The sequence below is a fragment of the Suricata suricatta genome, chromosome 1 (genome assembly GCF_006229205.1).
Source record: "Suricata suricatta isolate VVHF042 chromosome 1, meerkat_22Aug2017_6uvM2_HiC, whole genome shotgun sequence".
NCBI classification, from domain to species: Eukaryota; Metazoa; Chordata; class Mammalia; order Carnivora; family Herpestidae; genus Suricata; species Suricata suricatta.
Genome location: NC_043700.1, coordinates 156,439,239 through 156,463,507, shown reverse-complemented (window position 1 = coordinate 156,463,507; position 24,269 = coordinate 156,439,239). Strand labels below are relative to the sequence as shown.

The window sequence follows — 24,269 nt, the reverse complement described above, 5'->3', positions numbered from 1 at the left end:
ATGCAAAAATACTCAACAAGATACTAGCAAATCGAATTCAACAGCATATAAAAAGAATTATCCATCATGATCTAGTGGGATTCATTCCTGGGTTACAGGGCTGGTTCAATATCCGCAAATCCATCAATGTGATCCATCACATTAATAAAAGAAAGGGATTCAATTTTCAATATGCGTCTGATTTACATGTTGAAAAACAAATGTGTTAAGCTAGAAGTAGTGAGTTGGAAGGGCAGGAAAGGACACAGATATGAAAGTAAAGTTAATAGGACCCTCTGTCTTCTTTACTTTTCCTCTCTATTCGTCCCTTTTCCTCTGGTTATTCAAGAAAATGTGTTTCTTATAGAGCAACACTGAGATGTTTCTAGGCTTACCTTGCTGCTTCAGTGAAAAGAATACAAAAGCAAATTGATAAAATAGGGAATGACATTATAAGTAGAGACAGGGGCACCAGGGTGGCTCATCGGTCAAGCTTCCAACTCTTGATTTCAGCTCAGGCCATGATCTCTTGGAAGTGAGATCCAGCTCCATGTCAGACTCCACCCTGAGCACGGAGTCTGCTTAAGATCCTCTCACTCCCTCTGCCTCTGCCCCTCTCCCCCACTAGTGCGCTCTCCCTCTCACTCGCTCATTCACTAAATAAGTAACTAAATAAATAAGTAAATAGAGACAGGAATAGATACATATTATATAAGACTAATGAAAGCACAGACATGGATCATTTAGGATTTTGAAGAACAAAACCTAGGCCACCATTTCTCAAATTACAATCTGAGAATTAAATAGCATAATAATGTGCTTGGAAGCATCCATCCAAAAAAAAGGAAATTTCAAGATGGTGCTCCTTAGAATCACATTCAGTAGTCCAAGTAGTCCTGTTGTTAATTACATACACTGAGTGTGAGAATCATTGATCTAAGCAACCCCTTCATTTTACTAGATAAAATTGCTCACTGGGAATTTGATTTGACAAAAATTATCCATAGTTCTAAGCCCCCTTCTCCCAATCCTTAGGTTTATTCTCATTAGCAAATCAAATTCCCATGTGAATTTGTTTAAGTAATATATCTAGAAAAAATTTTATGACAAAGAAAAGCCGAGAATACGAGTAATTAATACCTTTTAAATATGCTCAAAAGGAATGTGTTGGTGTGTGACTCCACAATTTAATTAGAAACATGATTGGCTGGGTGGTAAATTATTCAAGGCAATTTCTTTTTCTGGGTCATTTTTGTTGCTGATGCCGAACTTTGAAACATACACCTCCTGTAGCGGGTGGATAAGGCACACTAAAAATAAACAAAATAATATTGCTTAAAAAGGGAGTCTTATTTGTCCTTGACATCTCCCACTTTCCATGAGAAAACAGTTTTTGCAGTTAAATATTGGAAATTTATTAACGTGGGTTTGGGGTTTATCTATAGATTTTGATATTTAGACTATTCATGGTCACTAATACCCATCTCTTCCTTTGAGTGATAATGGGATCAATTGCTCCGTATTCACACACTGAAAGGGAATTTTGGCTTTTAGCCAGTGCAGGGTGGTAGGCGGGGGAAGACTGACATGCACCAAACTTCTGTCCTACATCCTTGTTTTGCCTCTTTGATAAATTCACTTTGATAATCTCATTAATCCTATACTCATATAGTTGATGAGGGCTTATTAATCTGTGCCCCTGATATCTATTTATCTTATTATCAGCTATAATATTTATGTCTCCAATTCAGCTCTTTGAATTAATATCCAGCACAAATACATCAACTCTTCCCTAAATTCTGGTGCCCCTCTAGTAATTGCCTTGTTTTCTTTATTTCTCATATTCACAGCAACCAATTTAAATCCATTCTCTTTCCTTCCAATGTTTTGTCTCTTACTCCTCTCCTTATGCTACTCCTACTCTGCCCCCCTTCAGATTCTTAGTATGTTTCACCTCTGCTGCAATTTTAACTGGACTGTCTGCCTCTGGATTTATCTCTCCTCTCAACCATGTATTGATTCACTCAACAAGTAGTTGTTGGATACCGTTTAGGCTGCAGGCCTTGTCCTCAGCACAGGGAATAACAAAATAGATACATCTTCATGGTGTTCACAGCCCGGTGGAGGAAATAGAACAGCACCCAGCCAATTTTCCTTGCATAGAAATACAGGCTATGAAGAGAGGGTCCTAGAGGAGCAATGAGACCAAACCCAGACTTTCTGGCTTCTGATTAGGGTTAGAAAGGTACAATTTGGCTTCCAGTCTGAGGCCTGGATTTAGTAGGGGGTGGCCAGGGACAAGAGAAGAAGAATGACTGTTCTAGACCAAGAGGACTTCACAGCAAGAGAAAATACTGTGTGTTTGAGGAACTGAGAGACGACAAGCATGGCTGGATGGTAGAGTGGAAAAGGAATCAAGTAAAGGAGTGCAGCTAGAGAGACAGGAACAAAAGAAACACATTGTTTGCCCTTGGGTAATTTGTATTTTTATCTTCATAACACTGAGGCACCATCGAAGTTTAACCTTGGGAGCAACATAATCATAATGCAATTTTAAGGAATTGAAATACCACTTTACCTGCCATATATCAAATGCATTAGGAAAGAAGAACAAGACTAAGAGTAGAGGACTAGTTAGGAGCCTCTTACAGTTAATCAGGTGAGAAATGATAAATGCCAAACCAGATCATAGCATCTGTAGATGGAATAAAGAGAGATTTTTATGAGGTAGAAATGTCAGGTTTTATTGACTTGCTTAATATGGAAAATGAGATAGAGAAAAAAGAGTTAAGAAAGATTTTTAGTGACTGATTTGATCAACATGGGGAGTGGAGATGGGGGCGGAGAGGGAGAACTAGACTTAAGTGTAGGTGGACATGATTCTGTTTGGGGCCCTGAATAGTTGTTTCTTTCAGCATTCCATCATCTGGTGCTGGAGGCATAAAAGTAAACCTTAGTAGACCTTACCCTCAACACATGCATGTTCCCTGTTCCCTCTCTTCTAGAGTGTTATCATGCATATACAATCTAAATTAAGAGATCCTTAACCTCTAGGCACTTCCCATGTTTGCCTTTCATCTTCCTATTACTTAGAAATAATTGCCAGCAAGGAAAATACAGTTATGACCATAGCTAATGATTAAGAAGGCTTTTACTTGGAAGTAGTAAGATACTTTGGCAGGCTTTTGGATGGGAAGCCATCCTACCAAAAGAAATTTATTCTACTTCCTTTACTCCTTGAGGATTATAGTAGAACAAAAATGTGTCTTTCCCTCAGCTAACATCTGAAGAATCATCCAGGGCAGTGATGAACAATTGATTATATTTAGCATTCTGTGGGGATGTCAACTGCACAGAGATAAGACCATGGCAATGGAGTTCATTACCAGCAACAGCTGACGAAGGCAAATTTATGGATAAAACATCAGAGAGGACTGAAAAGTCTACATTAGAACTGACTGTTAATGATTAATCCATAAAAAAGCAAGTCAGAAGTCAGTCTTAGGCCGGAGACAAAAACCATGTCCTAGGAGAAAAACCTTTTGTGCTTGTGATACATATGTAAGCCATGGCTTGTTACAGTGTAGAAAGGGCTAGAAATTTAAAGTCAGACAGATGTCGGTTCAAATCACAACTCTGACTTTTCTGAGTGGAGTCATTTTGGGCATTTCTTAAACTCAGAGTCTCATTTATAAAAGGTAATTCTAATTCCAACTTCATAAAGGTGCTGTGAAGTTTAAACAATATATAGAAAGCACCTACTACCATTAAATGTTTAGCAATAGGCATTTCTTATTAAGTATTTAGGGAGGGGCATTGATAACTTAGCTGAAGAGAGTAAAGATATATATTAGGCATTACATCGTTCTGTGACATGCTTAAAGCTACTTGGTTTTTGTTATTTATTTACATATAGTTTTTACAGGTTTTTAGAAGTGTTACATACATTATTTTGATTTACTATTCCCACTGACTTATTCATAGTTTTTCTGCCCTTCACACAGATAAGGAGATTGAATTTCAGACTAGGTGACAAATTTGCTCTAAGATCATAGACCTAGTAAGCAATAAAGCTTTAACTAGATTCCAACTATCCTAGTTCTATTCTTGCCAAAGAGTTAGTTGATGGATCAGCTTGTTTTAGCATGGTGTTAGCATGGAGGTTTTATTCCTGGTTTGGTCCAGTCTATATCCTTAATGCAAATCTCTTTAAATATGCATGTTTGCTATGACCATTGACTATGAAATTGCATCAGTGAAGTATTAACTTTACCAGAATTACTAGCTTTAGAATTCACAAACCACATTACGGCTTTGTTTTTGTTCTGTATTTTTCTCATTAAATGGTATAACATTGCCAAGGTCCTTCTCTGCAGCAGTGTCTGCCCAGTCACTTTTTAGTCACATCCAGTCAAAGACCAACAGAACTTTGAAGAGATGCTCAATGAGTTTGATCCTCCGAGGATGGCCAGTATGGATACTGATGTAGCTCTTTAGTTCTATAAACTATAAACTTAAAAAATTAACATTTTTATTTATTATTGAGAGGCAGAGTGAGACAGAGCATGAGCATGGGAGGGCAGACAGAGAGGGAGACACAGAATCTAAAGCAGGCCTCAGGCTTTCAGCTGTCAGCACAGAGCCCAACTCTGGGTTGAACCCACGAGTGAGATCATGACCTGAGCCGAAATTGGACGCTTAACTGACTGAGCCACTAAGGTACCCCTAAACTTGACTTTTAAGTGCCTTACTTAGTTCATTCTTTTTATAAATTTGAATTTCATTCAATATTTAAAACATTATAGTATGGAAGGAGTAGCCTATGGTTTTATGTTTATTTGTCTTAGCAAGTTGTCATATTAAGTTCCAGAGCATAGCATCACACAAGGCAAAAGATGTACTGAAACATTAGTACTTGTGATCTATCAAAAATATTTATTGCAGTGTTATTTTTAGTTGTAAAAAAAAACTCTGGGGGCACCTGGGTGGCTCAGTCGGTTGAGCGTCCAACTTTGGCTCAGGTCATGACCTCACAGTTCGTGGGTTTGAGTCCCACATTGGCCTTTATGCTGACAGCTAACTCAGAGCCTGGAGCCTGTCTTCGATTCTGTGTGTGTGTGTCTCTCTCTCTCTCTGACCCTCTCCTGCTTGTGCTTTCTCTCTGTTTCTCAAAAATAAATAAAAAACATTAAAAAAGTTTTTTAAAAAAAAACTCTGAAATAATCTCAATGGCCATTAATAGAATAATGATTAATTTCTATATTATAATACACTGTATAGCCACCAATTAGAATGTTATATCTTTACCCATTGATTTGGAACAATTCTGTGCTGTTCATTAAGAAAAGAAAGATTCATAGCAGTGAATATGTATAATGCTATTTTTGAAAAGAACAATGATAAATGTCTTATCTATACCTATATATGTTTCTATATAATTGTATGAGTATGAGCAAACATATAAAATGTTGCTCACCAAGTTACCAGTTAGTGAAAGAAAGTAGGATAGAGGAAGAGATCTTGATAAACAACAGATAGGCAAATGAATGAATAAAAAGCTGTGTAGAAGAGATAATAATTTTTTGATAAAAAGGTAGTATATATGGGATGACCTTATTTTTTTAAGTAGATAGAAAGAAAAGCTAGCCACAAAAATGTTGATAGTGATTATCTCTAAAAGGAAAATTAAAAGAAAACTAAACAAAGCAAGATGGTATGGAAGAGAGAGAATGGAGCAAGAGAGCAAACATGATAAAGTTGACATCTGGGAATTTAATTTGGCTACCCATTCTATTTGGAGAGTTCCCCAGGGACTCCCAAGAGACCATTATCCATAGTCTCTTTAGGATGACAATCTGATGGATAATTTGATGGAAATCCATCTTCCTGTTAGAAAGTCTGAAAATAAAGTTCTGAGAGTTTCTATAGGATTCCTTCCCGGAAGGGTAAGTGACAGCTGTAAGAGATATCAGAAATACTTGGCTCTTGAGAGAGATATCACCATATACCATAGCAATCTCTCCTTTCCACTCTATTAATTTTTAGTTAGTTCCTAGGGTGCCTGGGTGGCTTAGTTTGTTGAGTGTCCAATCTTGGCCTATGTCATGATCTCATAATTCATGACTTTGAGTGCCACATTGGGCTCTGTGCTGACGGTTCAGAACCTGGAGCCTGCTTCAGATTCTGTGTCTCCCACTCTCTCTGCTCCTCCCCTGCTTACATTCTGTCTCTCTCTCAACAATAAATAAGCATTTAAAAAAAGTTAAGAGTTCCTTACTCAGTTATCAAAAAGAATGAAATCTTGCCAATTGCAACAACATGGATGGAACTAGAGTGTATTATGCTAAGCGAAATAAATCAGTCAGGGAAAGACAAATATGTGATTTCACTCATATATGGAATTTAAGAAACAAAACAAATGAACATAGGGGAAGAGAAGGAAAAATAAAATGAGATAAAAACAGAAAGGGAGGCTCTTAAGAGCCTTTAAGGGGGCGCCTGGGTGGCTCAGTCAGTTAAGCGTCAGGCTTCGGCTCAGGTCATGATCTCACGTTCATGGGTTTGAGCCCTGCGTCTGGCTCTGTGCTGACAGCTCAGAGCCTGGAGCCTGCTTCTGATTCTGTATCTCCCTCTCTCTCTGATCTTCCCCTGCTCACACTGTCTCTCTCTGTCTCTCAAAAAAAAAAAAGAATCTTTAAGGGACTCTTAAATACAGAGAACAAATTGAAGGTTGCTGGAGGGGAGGTGGATGGGGGGATGGGCAAAATGGGTGATGGGCATCAAGGAGGGCACTTGTTGGGATGAGCATTGGGTGTATTGTGTCAGTGACGAATCACTAAATTCTGCTCCTGAAACACTTGAGTCACTCAGTCAGTTATGTCTCTGACTTCAATTTAGGTCATGATCTTGGGATTCATGAGTTTGAGCCCTCTGTCATGCTCTGTGTTGACAGCTCAGAGCCTGGAGTCTGCTTCAGGCTGTGTCTCACTTTCTCTCTGCCTCTTCCCCCCGCTCTCTAAAATAAACATTAAAAAAACTTCACTAACTTGAATTTAAATATAAATAAACAAGTAAATAAATAAATATATACCACCATCTGACTGGAGGGGGGGGGAGTTCCTAAGATCTTATTCTCCTCTAACAAAACATAACAAAATTCTTATTTTTTACTGACTGCTTCCTTTTAAGCTCTGTTCACACTAAAAGATCACAATTCACAAGAGAAGACTACCTTCCTGGGCTAGAAAATAGTCATAAAGTTTTTTCCATCTCTTCTAGGTAGTGTGTGTTTTAATAGAATTTTAGTTTGATTCTGATTCTCATATTTTTTCCAAGCTTACTTACATCACTTCATAACTTAGTTTTCTTGAAGTGCCATGCATACCACATAACGGTTACCGCAGTTCACCTGAGGATGGTCAGCCAAAACTGCCACATTCTGAATGATCCACAAAATGCTCCATGCATCTGATTTTATTTCTGCTCTTACTTAGATATTAGGGGAAAAAAAGTACTAATTTCCTAGGAATCTCTGGAACTTGAAGGAAGTTTGAAAAACCTTAGTGTGTCATCTGTATATAATTACTTATGTTGGTTTTAACATCAGTAATGTTTACGAATTATTCTCTTGATGAACTAATAAATATTTTAATATTTTACTGATAACTTTGAATATTGACTAATTTGTAAATGAGCTTACAAGATTCACTGAATACATTCCATTTTTAAAGCTTTGGTGTAATAGCCCTATATTTACAAAATGAGAAGTTATTACTGAAACTATCAGTGTAATTTAATTAGATACATTTCAAAATATGTCTATTAGAACTTTGTAGAAAGTCACTGTTACTTCATTCCTAAAAAGTTTGTTTTAAATTTCATATGTTCTTCTCATTTCCCAGAGATTTATCAGTTACCTATGTTAGTGGGAATTATGGACTCATTAATCTTGAATAGTTAGAGAAAAAATATTCAAGATTAGTAATTATTTTAGTTAACTGAAAATCCCCATGTATATTATCTAAGGATAACAAGTTTTTTCAGAAAATTGGGATGTAAGAGGATGAATTTGTACTAACACAGTTATTGCTTAATTCAGGTTTAGTTAGCATGTTTGTGCTATCCACTGCACACTATGCCATGGCCTAAACATTAAAAACAAAATAAAAATCCTTTGCCCGTGGGGAGCTCAGAATCCAGTGAGACTGAGAAATAATTGCAAGTGCTACAATCAAAGAGGGAGAACAGTGTTGTGGGAGCTCAAAGGAGTGAGTGACTAATCGCAGAATCAAATTTCCCAGGGGTTCTATCTTCTCACCTTCCACTGTCTCCATGGTGAGCCAATTCATTCCTATGACTTCATCTATCACTCATGACTCACATGGCTCTGTTTCCCTCTGAGCCTCGTCTTCCTATAATCTGGCCCATAACTACTGACTTGGCACCTCAATGTGCAAATGCCACTGACACCCACAGCACACACCAGCCCGAAATACATTAGTCATCCTCAGCCCCACGTCTTCAATTCTTGTTGTTATCTCTCTACTCATGTCAGAAACCCAGTGGTCATACCCGATGCTCTCTTCTAACTTCACTGCTGCACACATTTTACCTCTTTGCCTTTTCCCCTTCAGTGCGGTGTTAAGCCAACTCTGACTTATCTATCTATTCCCTAGGTTAATGCCAAAGCTTGTTAAACTAATATGCTCCTACTCAATAATCTTGTCTCCTTGAGTCGGCAGCTACCAGTGAAGACAAGTGAAACTACTCCGTGTTCTGAGAGTATTTGAAGTGGAGGGAATTTCATGCAGGGCTCTGGTTACACAGGTGAAGGAAGAGCTGAGGAGACTACTAAGGACAGTGGGACAGCTTGGGATTAATCAGTGCTGAGTCTCACTCACTGACCTGTGAGTTCTTTGAGGCAGGCAGGAAAAATGCATTATTCAACTTTTTCACTTCAGCATCTGGCCTACTAGAATTCTTTAAGCATAGTAAATAACCATTAAATGTTGACACAGTGACTCAGTCATTCTAATAACCTAAGATCTTTTCGACTCAGATGTTTCTAGAAAATTGTCCCTGCTTCAGGTCTAACACTTCAATATATCTTGCCATGGAAACAACTCTAACTATTTGAGCTTCTGATTATTTAAATTTTAGAACATAAGACATTTAAACTGTCACTGGATGGAACATTAATTTTATCATATCCATTTGAAGAAATTGGATTTGTTGTATAGAAAAATGTTTTTATATTTGTAAAGACAATATGTCTTTATAGCTTCTACAGTAGATATTAGATTAAAAATGCTAAAACTCTCATATTGTACAGTCTCAGTCTCCAGTAGTGGCAGTCCAGTAGCCTCATGCAGTTCATTGCATCAGAACCCAAGTGCATTCTCTACTTGTCACATTCCATGTCATATATGTGTGCAGGTATCACAATGATCACAACTGCCCATGTGATTTTCTTAGGTCCCTCTATTTGGTAAAAGCCCATAACTCTCACTGTTTCTGTTTTCCCACGAGGATGATTAACTCCAGAATTGTTCAGACCAAAGCACAAGACTGACAAAAAGTCTGACTGCACAGACGGATAAACCAAATGGGGCCATTTAGGATGAGGCAAAGGTAAAGAAGACTATGTTCTCTGAGGCATAGCACAAAGCTACAGTGTGTGGGAAAAAAATCAATAATAAATAAGAATATGGCTCTTGAGACAATGAAAATGCACGTATTTTAAAGATATCGTAGCAAAACATGGCTATGGGGTAAGCACAACAAACATATATTAATAGTTAACATAATACTAGATAAAATATAAAAGATTAGAAATTAACAACAAATCTGGAGATACAATATGAATTTCCATTGCAGAAAGTATTTAATGGTGACACTGATACAAAAACATTTATTTAAACAGGAGATTGCATTAGAAACAGATGTTGTGTGGTTCATTTCAATTACAGCTTAAATTGGTTTATTTATGAGGCCATTTTCCACTAAACTTGAGATGCAAGCTGTGTGGGGTTCCCCCCCCGCTATTTATAAGCTATACTACTTGTTGCCAGTATGCACTCCTAGTCTCAGGTTACTTTTCTCTCTTTTTTAAATATAATTTATTGTCAAATTGGCTAACATACAGTGTGTAAAGTGTGTTCTTGGTTTTGGGGGGTAGATTCCCATGGTTCACCACTTACATACATCACCCAGTGCTCATCCCAACAAGTGCCCTCCTCAATGCCCATCCCCACCTTTTCCCCTCTCCCCCAGCCCCCCCCATCAACCCTCAGTTTGTTCTCAGTATTTAAGAGTCTCTTATGGTTTGCCTCCCTCCCGCTCTGTTTATAACCATTTTCCCCCTTTGCTTTCCCCATAGTTTTCTGTTAAGTTTCTCCTGTTCCACTTATGAGTGAAAACATATGGCATCTGTCCTTCTCCGCCTGACTTATTTCACTTAGCAGAGTACCTTCCAGTTCCATCCATGTTGCTTCAAATGGCATGATTTCATTCTTTCTCATTGCCAAGTAATATTTCATTGCATATATAAGCCACGTCTTCTTTATCCATTCATCAGATGATGGACATTTAGACTCTTTCCAGAATTTGGCTATTGTCAAAATCACTGCTATAAACATTGGGATACATGTGCCCCTGTGAATCAGCAGTCCTGTATCCTTTGGATGAATTCTCAGGTTACTTTTCTTCAGAATTGTCATTGTGTTTGATAGGGAATCATCTTGAAAAAAGTTAAATATCATTTCCTTCTCTCTCTTTGCTCTTCTGGTTAGTAAGCAAAGCAAAAATATGTCTTTCTTTTTTTTTTCAGTCTTTTAACATCTCTGGGTCTCAAATCTCATAATACCTCCCTTTTTTTAAACCAGAAAGATAGGCCAGGTGATTGAGGTTTTATTAGATTTCCTTAATATGTGCAATTTTTTCTTAATTATATTCTGATATGGATGTTGATCAGCATAATTATTATGGCTTTTTCTAGTTGGAGAAAATAAAAATGAAGTTAACTAGCACAAAGAAAGCAGAGTTTATTGTAATGATATGAAGAAGGCTCCTAAGTTGTTAAAGTATTGAGCATGTGCACATGTCCAGACCTCCTGAGAACTAGAAATAGGAAGTAGACAGTCTTTATGAACTCAGTTGCTCATTCTCTAATGATGTCAGACTCCTCCTCTTACTGCTCTATTTCCCTTTCTCCATTCCCTTTCTGTGTAGGCTGAATTTCTCTTTTTATTCACAGTGTCTCCTCTTTCATAGCCTCATAATAATAGTGTGGACCTAGTTCTATGTCATGACTTTTGCACTGAGTCCTACAGCTCCTGTCTCAGATTCTTTATGCAAGAGCTAATTTCTGGGAGAGGACTCTGATTGGTTCATGTCATCTTTTTGAGTCAGGCACAGGTTTATTTCCTGCCTGTGAATCAGCTGCTCTTAAATCGGGGATCTTCTCTCTGTTCTGAAGGTGGGAGGAGGGCAAGATCGTGAAATTCCCATGTGGCCTTGTTCAATCAGCAGGGGCTGTAGGCAGGGCAGTTTCTATCACAGAAGGGACCACAGAACTAGCAGGCAATGATGCACAGCTCTGCCACAATCAGCTCTTAGCAAAAGCAGCCTCAGCTTTGGAAAGAGCACATATACAGTTCACTTAAACTGGCATGAATATTTTATAGGGAATGCGGATTTGTGGTTAGGATGCTTCATAATGTATGTTCAAATTTATGAAAGATAAAATACAAATGTGTGTAAGAGCACTGGTTCTTTTATATACACAAACACACTCACCTCTCCATTCTTGAGAAGAGTTTGAACAGAAAGGATTGGCCAAATGATCCTTCTGAGTAGATGCAATATTACTAGATGTTAAAGCAATATTTTGTCTCTTCACTAACAAGTCAACTAGCCTGAGACATGCTGATTGTGGAGGCAGCTCATAAAAGACCACTTTTCTAGCCCAGTATAATGACTCAGAGCTGATTCTAGTAATATGAGTACCTCAATAAAACACTTAACTCTCCCTGTTCCAATGCAAGATAATGGATTTTTATGAAATGATTTCTTACAGTAAAGTGGCAAATTATAAACCATCCAACGACAGAATTCCCTCAAAACAAGGTTTTGAGGAATATGTTAAAAGCTCAAGTAGACCAGTGAATATACTTGATTTTCATGTTAAATAATAATAAAGCATTTTGAAATATTTTATTGATATTAAAAGGAAAGATATTTTCATCTAAGTCAAGTTTCTTAGCTTTCACACTATTGACATTTTGAGCCAGATAATTCTTTGTAGTGGGATCCGTGCTGGGTAGTGCATTTTGTGTGTATGTTGTGTGTGGGGGGTGGGGGGAGGCATCCCTGGCCTCTACCCACAGATGCCAGTAGCACACATCATTACTCCCAGTTGTGACAACCGAAACTGTCCCCAGAGATTGCTAAATGTCCTCTGGGAGCAACATTGCCTTGAGTTTAAAACCAGTGATTTAACCTTTGTTCTCCACAAGAATGATTTTTTATTATAAATAATTTCTTATTCTCTTGACATTTTTAGATTAAAAAAATATGTTCTTTGGAGTTTCACAGAGCACTATTGATTTGGTATCATCTATCTTGCTTTTCCTCAATGAGTCTAATTCTCTCATGCCTGAATTAGCCTGACCAATTTCATTAGCCCACTCAAACCCATTAATCCCATTAATTTGCTTCAGTGTCAGAGAATACCCTATGGCCCATAGTTTCCAAATACAGTGCTCTTCCTTTCTCAGAGTAGCAGGCATACTTGATGCTGGTTGAACACTTGTAAATACACCTGGAAGAAAAATGGTTTTAGTGTTCTTGTTCAAAGTATTGCTACCTTTAATTTCTTGCTGCAAAATTTTCCATTCTCCCTTGAGTGCTTACACCTTGGACTAATGAAGAATTAATAGAAAATCTGGTGTATGAGAAAACTAAATACAACGATTATAAGCCTTTCTTTTCTGTCTAAAAATATAGCATGCCAAAACAAGTCATAGACTTTATTATATTCAGATGTCACTGTTAATATTTCTATTAAGATGCAGATAGAATCATTTCCTTAAAATACAGTAGTTTCTCAGACATGTAAATAATAAATTGTCTCAGAGAGAATTTGCCTGTCTCACAAGGTTGTAAGAACAAAATGTGATGACATTGGAAAGGCTACAAGAAGCACAGAGCAAAGAGCCTTCTCCAGGAGAAAAGGATTATTGTTATGCATGTGCTATCATACAGATAGTACAAAAGAGACTTGGCTGTGTTTTAGGTCTTTGCATAATGTTCATCATTATCACCACAACTATCATTATCTTCAAAAAGTTTTTATTAAGGTTATCAATCTCCTATGTTGATATTTTCATTTATCATGGAAATAGGTCATAGATTAGGATAATAATGCTAGACATACATAAAAAAAGTTCTGCAGAGTATTTGTGCCATATCATCCACTTCCAGTTGTAACATACAAGCATAAGTACATTTTCAATTCGATGAATTACTTCTTCTTGAAAATAGAAATTACTACTTTAATTTAGAATCATGATGTGAGTTTTTGTCAATATTTAGTAAAAAAAAAAGAGTTATGTAGAACAAAGATGCAAAGATCTCACTGAGTATGTAGAGTTCTCTCTCTACAGGAAACAAAATAGTTTCCAGAGAGGAAAAGGGAAAAGTCTAAACAAATGCACACACACGCACACACACACTCAAATCTATGCAGAGATTACTCATGTTTACATTACTTTCTCCTTTCTACTCTCCATCGTTTACTTACCACAAACTCCTATTTTAATTAGAGCATTTATTATCAGAGCATTGTTTGACATTATAAACCTTCATAAGTTTTCCCTCACCACGTGTTAAAACTTTATTGAGGAAAAGGTAGAATAAGGATTTTGCCCCATGATCTCATTGTGAGGAAATCCTTTGTACCACTTGTGAAGATCTGGAAACTAATGACTATTCAGCATGAGTACTAAAACATGTATTCCATTGCTGACTGTGCTGATCACCATGGCAAAGTTTACAATAACATGTCTTTGGATAGTTATTAATTTTCTTACATTGGCTGAATTACAAATAAGAACCAAGCACCAAGACTTACAATTGGTCACAGACATTTGCTGATTTTCATGGTCAATGGGGTCCTTCTGCCTACAAGGTTTTTTTTGTAAAAATCTCTTTAAAAATAGAAATGCTTATGAAAATGAATATGCACGCTCAAAGTAATTTAGAAGTATGATACCAATCTTTAAATAGCAATAATTTTGAAGATCATATATTTGTTTAGCATATTACAGTTACTAAAGAGCCTTCACATAGTTTCCCAAGTAATGTTCACAATAAGTCAGTAAATGTTCTTATTTTCATTTTAAAAATGAGGCATCTGAGGTACAAGGAACTAAATTAGTTACTAGTGTTATATAGCTCTACATGTCATAGGCTTTGGAATCAAGATATTTTGAAATCTAAGGTCCAGAATCTGTTCAATTCATTTTTCCTCCAAAAAGTTGTGATGCTAGGAAATTGAAGAGAATGCAAATGAGAATAGTAGCAGTTGAGAAAGGAATTGTATATAACCCTGTGGATTTTCTTTTTTACTAAATGAAGGTAAAGTGGAAGGAGATTTTAGAGCTTTAAGGGATATTGTGTGATTAATAGTGAAGAGCTAATGTCCTTGTCATTGAACAAGAAAGAATGGCATTGAATTATTGCAAGATGTTACTTGAATAAACAGTGTAAGTGTTCTTGAATATAATGGTTAAAGGACACTGGAACTCATTATCCAGAGTGAATACTGTCTTATATATTGAGATTTCTCAGAAATGCATACAGATCCATAAAGGGATCTATATAACGTGCCGTTTGCCCAGGTGTATGACATGATGTGACTCAATGCTTCTCAATTAATGGTATATGCAACAATGGCGGTACACAGGCATTATGCAGGTGTTATGTAGTGTTTTCTTAACTCTCTAAAACATTCACGGTCACTACTGACAGATAAATATGCTTTAAAGGAATAAGTGAACTTTCTATTTTTACTATATTGGGACTCACATCTCAAAGACTTTATGATTTTACTGCTACCATTTTTGATGGACAATTATTAATAAAGTTCTTTAAAAGCAGACAACTAAAATTATAAGATAATTATCACAGTCCTTCTCCAGTAACTTGATCTATTTATTGAACACAAATCTTCCTGACTCTCACTGCCAGGGGAAGCCTGGGCAGAAAAAAAAACAGTTCAAAGGGATGTCCTTAGTGTTACCTTGTACAAGAGGTTTGGAAACAAACTCAAATACAAACCCAGCCCTGAACTCAAACAAATTTCTAAAGCAAAGCAGAAATGAGGTAAGAGAAATGGTTGAGCAGTTCCACCACCAATTTCAGTTCTCAGGCCAAATAATTATCTCCATCCAAAGGTGCTTTTATAAGCTACTTTTTAGTACCAATACACAAGTTGCAATTTGCTAGAAAGATCCAGATAATGGTAATTGATGACCCTTTCAATGCAAATAGCAGTATTCATTCAAGAGGCAGTTGCAATTTAGAAACACCCTTTCCTATTAAGTGCATAATTTTTTTTAGGTATTGAGCACACACTCCCCTCCAAGATAGTACCATAAATATAATATCCAGATGTAGATTTTTGTGAACATGGATCTTTCAGTACAACTTTCTTTTGTGACCCTCCTCATGATCATGACCTTAACTTTAAACCTTAAAATTCATTTAAATGGATTTACCCTACATTGGAGTGAATGTTTATCCATGCATTCAATGATTACTCCAGCACTTCTAACATACTGGTTGTCCCATACTCAGTGTATTCAGGTGTAACTTCTTCTGGAACAGCAGCACAGTAGATCTCTGGGAATACACTATACTACACACTATCACTTTCATACAGAAGACCTTTGATGATGATAATGATAATGAGAGTCCAATTTTTTGTTTGTTTCCTTTATTTCACAGGATTATACACTCACCATGTATTTCCAGCAATCTTGGAAAGACAAAAGGCTTTCTTATTCTGGAATCCCGCTAAATCTCACACTAGACAACAGGGTAGCTGACCAACTCTGGGTGCCAGACACCTACTTTCTGAATGACAAGAAATCATTTGTGCATGGGGTTACAGTCAAGAATCGAATGATCCGACTGCATCCTGATGGAACAGTTCTCTACGGACTCCGGTAAATGACTTTGTGTTGTATGATTCACTGTTGGTGCTGTTGTTATGTTTTATTTTTTACTTTTGGAAATGAGCAGAGGGAAGAGAAGCACATAGGAGAATATGCAGATACTTTCATCTATGTAAAAAGATTATATTAAAGACCAGAAAAATCTCTTTTGGAATCATTTGAGCTAAGTCTATGTAACTTTGTTCATCAAAGGTAAGTGAATTATTTGCCCTGAACTTTAAAGAATAAACTTTAGAAATAAGAAAGTGTATGTTTGCAAGATTTTATACCTAACTAATTGTATAAGTTATATCTTATTTTAGCCAATTCCTTGATTAAGTACAGCTACTTAATTATGAAAGAGAATTGGGAAAGAATTCTTTGAAGAAGGAGGAAAATATTTTGTGGTGACTTTGAGAAGATTCATAGTGTTTTCATCCCTTAAATCTCTCTTTTAGTGTTTGTATTTAGGTATATGATCCATATGGAATTAATTTTTGTGTTTCGTGTAAGGTAGGGGTTGAAATTTAATTTTTTCCATATGAATATCCAGTTATATAATTTATTGAAAACATTTTTCTTTTCACACCAGATTTGTTGGTGCCTTTGCTTGGATAACTGATAGTCTAGTTCTAGGCTTTATTCTATTCCATTGTTCTATTTGTCTATTCACCAGCAGTATCACACTATTTTAATTACAATAGCTATGTGGTAAATCATGAAGTAGTGTAAGTCCTCCAACTTTGTATTTATTATTTAAGATTGCTATGGATAGTCTAGACATTTTGCTTCTACCTATAACTTTTAGAATCAACTTGTGGATTTCTACCTTAAAAAGTCTGCTGGAATTATAATTGAGATTACATTGACTCTTATAGATCAATTTGAGGAGAATTAGTATCTTAAAACTAACACTCTAATCCATGAACATGATATATCTTCATTTCTTTAGGTTACCTTTAATTTATATCAACATTGACTTGCACCACTTTAGATTTATTTTTAAGAATCAAGTATAAAAGAGGTATCATATACTTATTATTAATAAGGTTAATTTGGTTAAGGGTTTATTAAAAATTTTAGGGCCAAAATTCAAGTAAGCTTCCTATTTTACCAAAGAAATACCTGAATTGTGGCATGTTATTGTAGAATATGTAGAGTGGTGGTTCTTTAACTTTTCTTGTCACCTTTAAAAAACAGAAAGCAAACCTTTGTTGTTACCTTTTGTGATCCTTTTGAGAAGTGTTGAGAGCTATATGCACAAACTCATATTGTACAAACTTTCCTATTATTTTAGAGTCTTCATAACCCCCCTAAAATTCTTCACACACCACCAACACTAAACTAAAACTCTAGCTAAGGGATAAAATTGTACAATTAATTTCTGTACATTCACAAATATCCCCAAAATAATGTGAAAGTGGAAAAAAAAACTAGATATGTGATAAAACTTCTGAACTTAATCCTGTGGCTGACTATTTAGTTGATAGATTTGGACTTTGTTTGCATAGTAAAATAGCATCAAATGCAAAATAATATTTGGAATTTCTTCACTCTTTCAGTACTTCAAAGTCTTTCAACTCCAGTTTAAAATCTCTGACCTAAAGGTCTCTCAGAAAAATGGTAAAATAAACCAACAATTCCCTTGAGTGTATTGATAATGACTTGATGAAATATACTAATCCAAGATCAATGGTATATTAATAATGGTATATATCCTAGAAAGCAGTTGTAATTTATTGCCACCTTTGAAACTTCTATTAGATATAGCCATGGTGTAAAGGGACAAATTGCTATTCTAAAGTATTCTGGGAGAATAATTCCATAACCCAACCAAGTAAGCTAATCAATCACATGTATGATCACTATATGTGATTAGTCAAGAATGCATAAAAAGTTGTTTTTGTATAAAAAATAAAAAGCAATCAGGGGTGCCTGAGTGGCTCAGTCGGTTGAGTGTTCGACTTCAGCTCGGGTCATGATCTCACAGTTCATGGTTTGAGACCCGCATTAGACTCTGTGTTGACAGCTCAGAGCCTGGAGCCTGCTTCAGCTTCTGTGTCTCCCTCTCTCTTTCTGCCCCTTCCTACTTGTGCATGTGCACTCTCTTTCTCAAAAAGAAATAAATGTTAAAAAAAATTTTTTTAAGGCAATCAAGGTTTTTACAGGAAAGAAAGTGGGTTACAATCTCATTTTACAGAATCTCACTTCAGGCATTTCTCAAATTATTGGAAGCCTCTACCAATGAGAAATGATGTAAAGGAAGAAAAACATTTGAGAACCTTGAAATTGAACACATTTCATTTTATACCAATAAAACATATGAATTGGTGTATTTATAGCTGTACTTATTTTTAGACATGGGTAATCAGGGAAATGAAACTTCTTGCCTTATCCCTTTTCACAAGTCCAGCTAATAGTCGTTATGAAATGAGACCATACACTAATAGGTTGTTTTTAGCACAAAATAGAAAGGGCCATTTCTAAGGGTCTTGTCTCAGGGATTGGGCTAAAATTCAGCTGTCTTTATCCCCATAGTTGTATTCTTCCCACTCCACTGCCTTTCAAACAGCAGAAGACAGCACCTCCTTCCAAGTTGTCCAACATGGCTCTTTCCTCTGGAACCAACCCGGACTTGGAGCCCGCAAAGGGATTTCCCAAAGGAAAACACAAATCCTTCCTCTATCACGTGGACTCTGATCTCTTTTTGGCACCAGCGTTCTCCATAAGAGCCTCACACCACTTTTCATATCTTCCTTCTCCTCCCTTGTCTTCTTCCCTCACAGGTTTATTTCTCTTTTTTCTGGAGGTTACAAACATCCTAGAGAAACCATAAGCTCTAGCAAAGATAGCATGACATCTGGAGTCAGAGTCAAAAATGGGCTCAAATTCCAGCATTTCTGATTGTTTGACCTTGACCAAGTTATACAAATTTACTGAGTCTTAGTTTTATGCCTATAATAATGGGCTAATAGCCCCTTATTCTGGGTTGGGAAATTCTTATGAAATAATGAATATATTAATACATGGTGAATTCTAAATTATATTTTTCTGAAATCATTGTGTCTTATATAGCTGTATTAGGTGCTAGAGGATGGTTTTCTAACTCCCAGGCACATCAGTGACCAGAACAGAGATACAATTATCCAATTTAAAAAAACATCATTGAGTGCCCCGCATATGCCATATACTCACTATTCTGGCCCTGGAAATAATTCCCCAGAAGAATTTGTCATTGTGGCAAAGGGGAAATCACCAGGTGCTATGAGTCAAGAGGCTTGTGGCTGAACTAGATTACTTACCTTAAGTAAGCTATTTTTCCTTTGGGCTTTGGATCCCTCAGTCTTAAAAGGAAGAGATTGCATAAAATTATACCTAAATTCCCTTCCAAGTCTAACTTCTATTGCTTCTCTGATCCTATATATTAAGGAACATTGATTTTAATCTCTCTGATATAACATTTTCTAGTCTTAGAAATGATAATCTGCATTTTTTTCTTTGTAATTGCCTTTTCAAGAATAACCACCATATATCACTTCCTGAGCACATGTACTAGAAAATTCTTATCATACAACATATGTATTGACATATTTATAGCTGTACTTATTTTTAGACATGGGTAATCGGGAGAATGAAACTTCTCGCCTTATCCCTCTTCATAAGTCCAGCTAATAGTCGTTATGAAATGAGACCATACACTAATGGGTTGTTTTAGCAATGATGAGGTCAATGGGATTTTCTGAATGTCCCTGAAATAAAGCCCCTCTAACCAGATATTTCATAATCATATGATCATATCATTAAGCTAAATAAAATTGTTTCCATATTCAAACTCAGTATGAGATACTAAAACATAGTGCATATGAAGCCACAAGAATAGAGTTGGTTATTTTCTATTTTTGTGAACTATGTCAAATCAGGGAATTTTATACACAGGGAATGACACAGCGTTGCGTTAACACTTGAAAAGAACAGGGTGGTGTCTGGTGGAAGTCTAGTGCTTTTGGAGGAACCAGGCTGCTGTGTAACAGACATTCAGCAAATATAAAGAGACTCCCTTCCTCCTGTTTTTTGCTCTCGGGTTACCTCTGCAGTGACATTACACCAAGGAATACCTCATAGTCACTATTACTTCCTCTTCTATTTTGCTCGGGGTCTAAATAAAAGATGTCTGTGATTTGCTGTGAGATGTGGCTGGAGACCAGAATTTATGACTGCGTCCCATGATCACTCTACCCTGCTCCTTTCAGAGCACATAATGTCATTTCCTTTCTAACTCAAAAGTGGAGACTAAACAACCAAATTCCTCAGTGCCATGCATCAAATCCTTAAGCTTCTGTTTCCTCCCTTCCATTTAACTCTGAGGGAGATTTCCTCTTTTGAAGGCCAGTCTCTCCACGTATGCATTTAATTTTATCATTGCACACTCTTTTCAGACTTTGATCACTTCTTTTAGCGAATCTTCAGTCTTCCCTCTCCATGGGCTCCTTCCCCTCGGTTTTGTCCTCAAATCAGTCCTCTCTCACCTCACCTCTTTGGTTTCCTCCACTCCCTCACCATTTACTCCACAGTCTCCAAAACCTTGGCTCCCACCGGTGGTATTTTCCTAAAATAGCTCTGTCCAAAATTAACAGCACCATTGCCTGTTCTCAACTATACTCCTGACTTCTCTGCTTGATTTAAGACCAGTGACTGACCTCGACCTCAGGACTTTTAAGACCTGCCACAAGTTTTTCATTATTGATATTCTTCTGGTCTTTTTTGCTATTCCTTCACCAGCTCTTCTCTTGCCTCGAAGTGTGAGCTAGAAGGAATCCTTGAGTTTTGACCAGCTCACTGATGTGACAGCCTATATATCTAAAATCCCAAATTATTGAGTTCAGAAAAATATTTGTAATTACTTACTGAGCATCTGTATCTGCATACCTGCCTGGCCAGATATTTTAGACATGGCCCTTATTTCCATATTATCTGGTTTTCCTAAAACCATGTTCTCCTCCTCATACAGCTGCTAACAAAAGTCATCATCCTCTAAGTCAGTAAAAATAAACTTGTAGGCAGTTTTGACTCTATATCTCTTTTGTCCCGAGATCCAGTCTGTTGCTTCCACTCTGCTGTATCCCAGCTATGTCCACTTCCAAATCATTCCCATCCCCTAACTTAGCATCCTCACTGTCTGTTACTTCCTGGCCAATTTCTATCTCAATTTTTCTTGTTCTCATCACTGCCATCTTATTCTTCCTACAGCACATGTCAGATCATATCACTCCTACATGAAAAAGAAATGTCTCCACAGTCCCCATAAAATTACATTTTCATTCTTCTGTATATAATCTAAGTCCTTTTTTATGTGACCAAACAACTTTCCAACTTAATCAGCAATTTCCTCCCTCTCTGAAGTCTAAACTTTTATAAAACAACTTACTTGTTTCTCTAAACACATGCAGGGTGTTTCAACTCAAGTATGACCCAAATATACGACCCAAATAGATGATATTTATGCTAAAGAGTGATTTGCTATTGATCTTACATTAAAATTTCACTAGGCATCCTGTATTTTATCTGACAACCTTACAGCCCTGATGAAAAGCTCTCCCTTCTCTATCCCCAAACCCCTTTCCCTCACTCCACCACTGTCTCCCATTTTTCTGCTTTTCCTTAAAAGCCTCTCTCTCATTCCACTTTCCCCAGGAGGACTTTCACAATCTTTTTAACCAGATAAAAACTCTCTGATTTGATACCTTACTTTGCTTTAATCTCAAGTAGGCTCATGAGATTTGTAATACTCTTTTGATGTTATATCTTTCTGTGTCTTAGAGTTATTTTTCTGTGATACAAACAAGATTGTATATCTGCTGAAAATGTGAACTGTATTTCCTTAACCTTTGATCTCCTCTCTCAAACCAAATAAGTGTTTAAAAAATTGAAATGAAAATATGTAAGATGCGGTCACCTGACCTACAATAGTTGTCAGCTGCAACATTTCCTATATCTAAATGATGGCTCTTCACCAAAGAGCGATTATCACTATTAATGACCAGATGTGTTCTGCCTCTTGTCCAAACATGATCCAGCTGGCTGCAAACACTGATTCTCTCCAAGGCCTAACCCTGTGAAAGCCGAAAAACTGTGTTTATCTTTCCCTGAAAATGGCAGGAATGGATGACTTAATTCTGGGAACATCTTTAGTAGGATATTTAGCCTTCTTAAAACTGCCCTTCCTTTTGCCTTTCCCTCCTAACCCTTGCCTTGGCTTTACTTTCAAAGATTCACAATGCTTCTTTCCTGCATTTTCTAGCAAAGGCGAGCATGGGGATAGGTGGTTTTGAGGAGCTATGTAAGAACAGGAATTGGAGTGAATAGAGAAAATCCTTCTGGCCCAATACTGGCTCACATTGGACCTTGTAAGTATGTTGAGTGTTTATGTGGGCTTGTGTGCACATATAAGCACATACAGAGGAAGTCACACATAGCACATAATTTAGATGATTGTTTATAGCAATTACATGAAGAAATTTAGCTTATAACCAAGCATATAAAAATTGAAGCCATATTAGACACAAGTGCTATACTACTACCCAATTATAAATGTGCTAACTTGCCCAACTCTGTAAATAGTTAAAACTATACTCTAAGTGCTCTAACTCTATTGCATATTTAATCTTTACCACAACACTATGAATTGTGTACTATTGTTGTACTATGTACCAACACTAAGAGAACCCACAGTAACTTTTCTTGCCTTATAATTTATTATTTGTCAAGGTGAAACAGGTCAAACAGGTATACACACTACATTTAACTAATAAAATACCTAAATACCAAAATCTCTTTTACTTCCTGTTCCTTGATTTCCCTCCTTGTAAATTGCTTAAAAAAAAAACCATATGATTCTTTTGTGATTACATCCACTTATTGTAAATGTGTTTCTCTATGCCCTATATTCGAGGCCTGGTTAGATTTAGATTAGCTATTTTGTTGTGCTTTGACAAGACCGCTTCATAAGCCATATTATACACTTCCATCAGGAGACATCAAATTCCTCCCTATCTCTGCGTTTGTGAGGTGAAGACTAATGAGCAGATTTAGGCATTGATAACTTGACCCACCCTTATAAAACTCCTGTTAATTTTTTATGTAATCGTATTAGTTTGCTAAGGCTACTATAACAAGATACCACAAAATGGGTGACAACAGAAATTCGTAGTCTCACAGTTCTGGAGTCGGCAAGATTGGTTCCTACTGAGCACTGTGAGGAAAGGATCTGTCCTAGACCGCTCTCCTTGGCATGTTGGCATGACTGGATTCTCCCTGTGTCTCTTTCTATTGCCTTCTTTCCATGTGTATCTCTGTGTTCTCTTTTTTATTTATTTTATTTTTTTATATTTGTTTTTAAAATTTATTTATTTTTTCGGTTGCCTATTAGTTTTCTTGATTGTTTCTTTTGCAGTGAAGAAGCTTTTTATCTTGATGAAGTCCCAAGAGTTCAGTTTTGCTTTCACTTCCCTTGCCTTTGGGGATGTGTCGAGTAGGAAATTGCTGTGGTGGAGGTCTAGGAGGTTTTTTCCTACTTTCTCCTCGAGAGTTTTGATGGTTTCCTGTCTCACATTCAAGTCCTTCAGCCATTTTGAGTTAATTTTTGTATATGGTATAAGAAAGTGGTCTAGTTTCATTCTTCTGCATGTTGCTGTCCAGTTCTCCCAGCACCACCTGCTAAAGAGGCAGTCTTTTTTCCATCTCATACTCTTTCCTACTTTGTCAAAAATTAATTGGCCGTACATTTATGGGCCCAGTTCTGGGTTCCCTATTCTATTCCATTTGTCTATGTGTCTGTGTTAGTGCCAATACCATACTGTCTTGATGATGACAGCTTTGTAGTAGAGGCTAAAGTCTGGGATTGTGATGCCTCCCATTTTGGTTTTCTTCTTCAATATAATTTGGCTATTTGGGCTCTTTTCTGGTTCCATACGAATTTGAGGATAGTTTGTTCTAGCTTTGAGAAGAATGTTGGTGCAATTTTGATGGGGATTGCATTGAATGTGTAGATTGCTTTGGGTAATAATTAGGTTCCTC

At 36.7% G+C, this 24,269-nt stretch overlaps 1 protein-coding gene across 1 annotated transcript in view; it reads left to right on the top strand.

Moving 5' to 3' along the window:
- GABRB1 (gamma-aminobutyric acid type A receptor beta1 subunit) overlaps nucleotides 1–24,269 on the top strand; it is a 373,510-nt gene that overhangs the window by 112,430 nt on the left and 236,811 nt on the right. Inside the window, exon 4 of the mRNA XM_029946293.1 lies at nucleotides 15,988–16,208. Coding sequence (XP_029802153.1) covers nucleotides 15,988–16,208 — 221 coding nt within the window. The remainder of the gene's footprint in view (nucleotides 1–15,987; nucleotides 16,209–24,269) is intronic.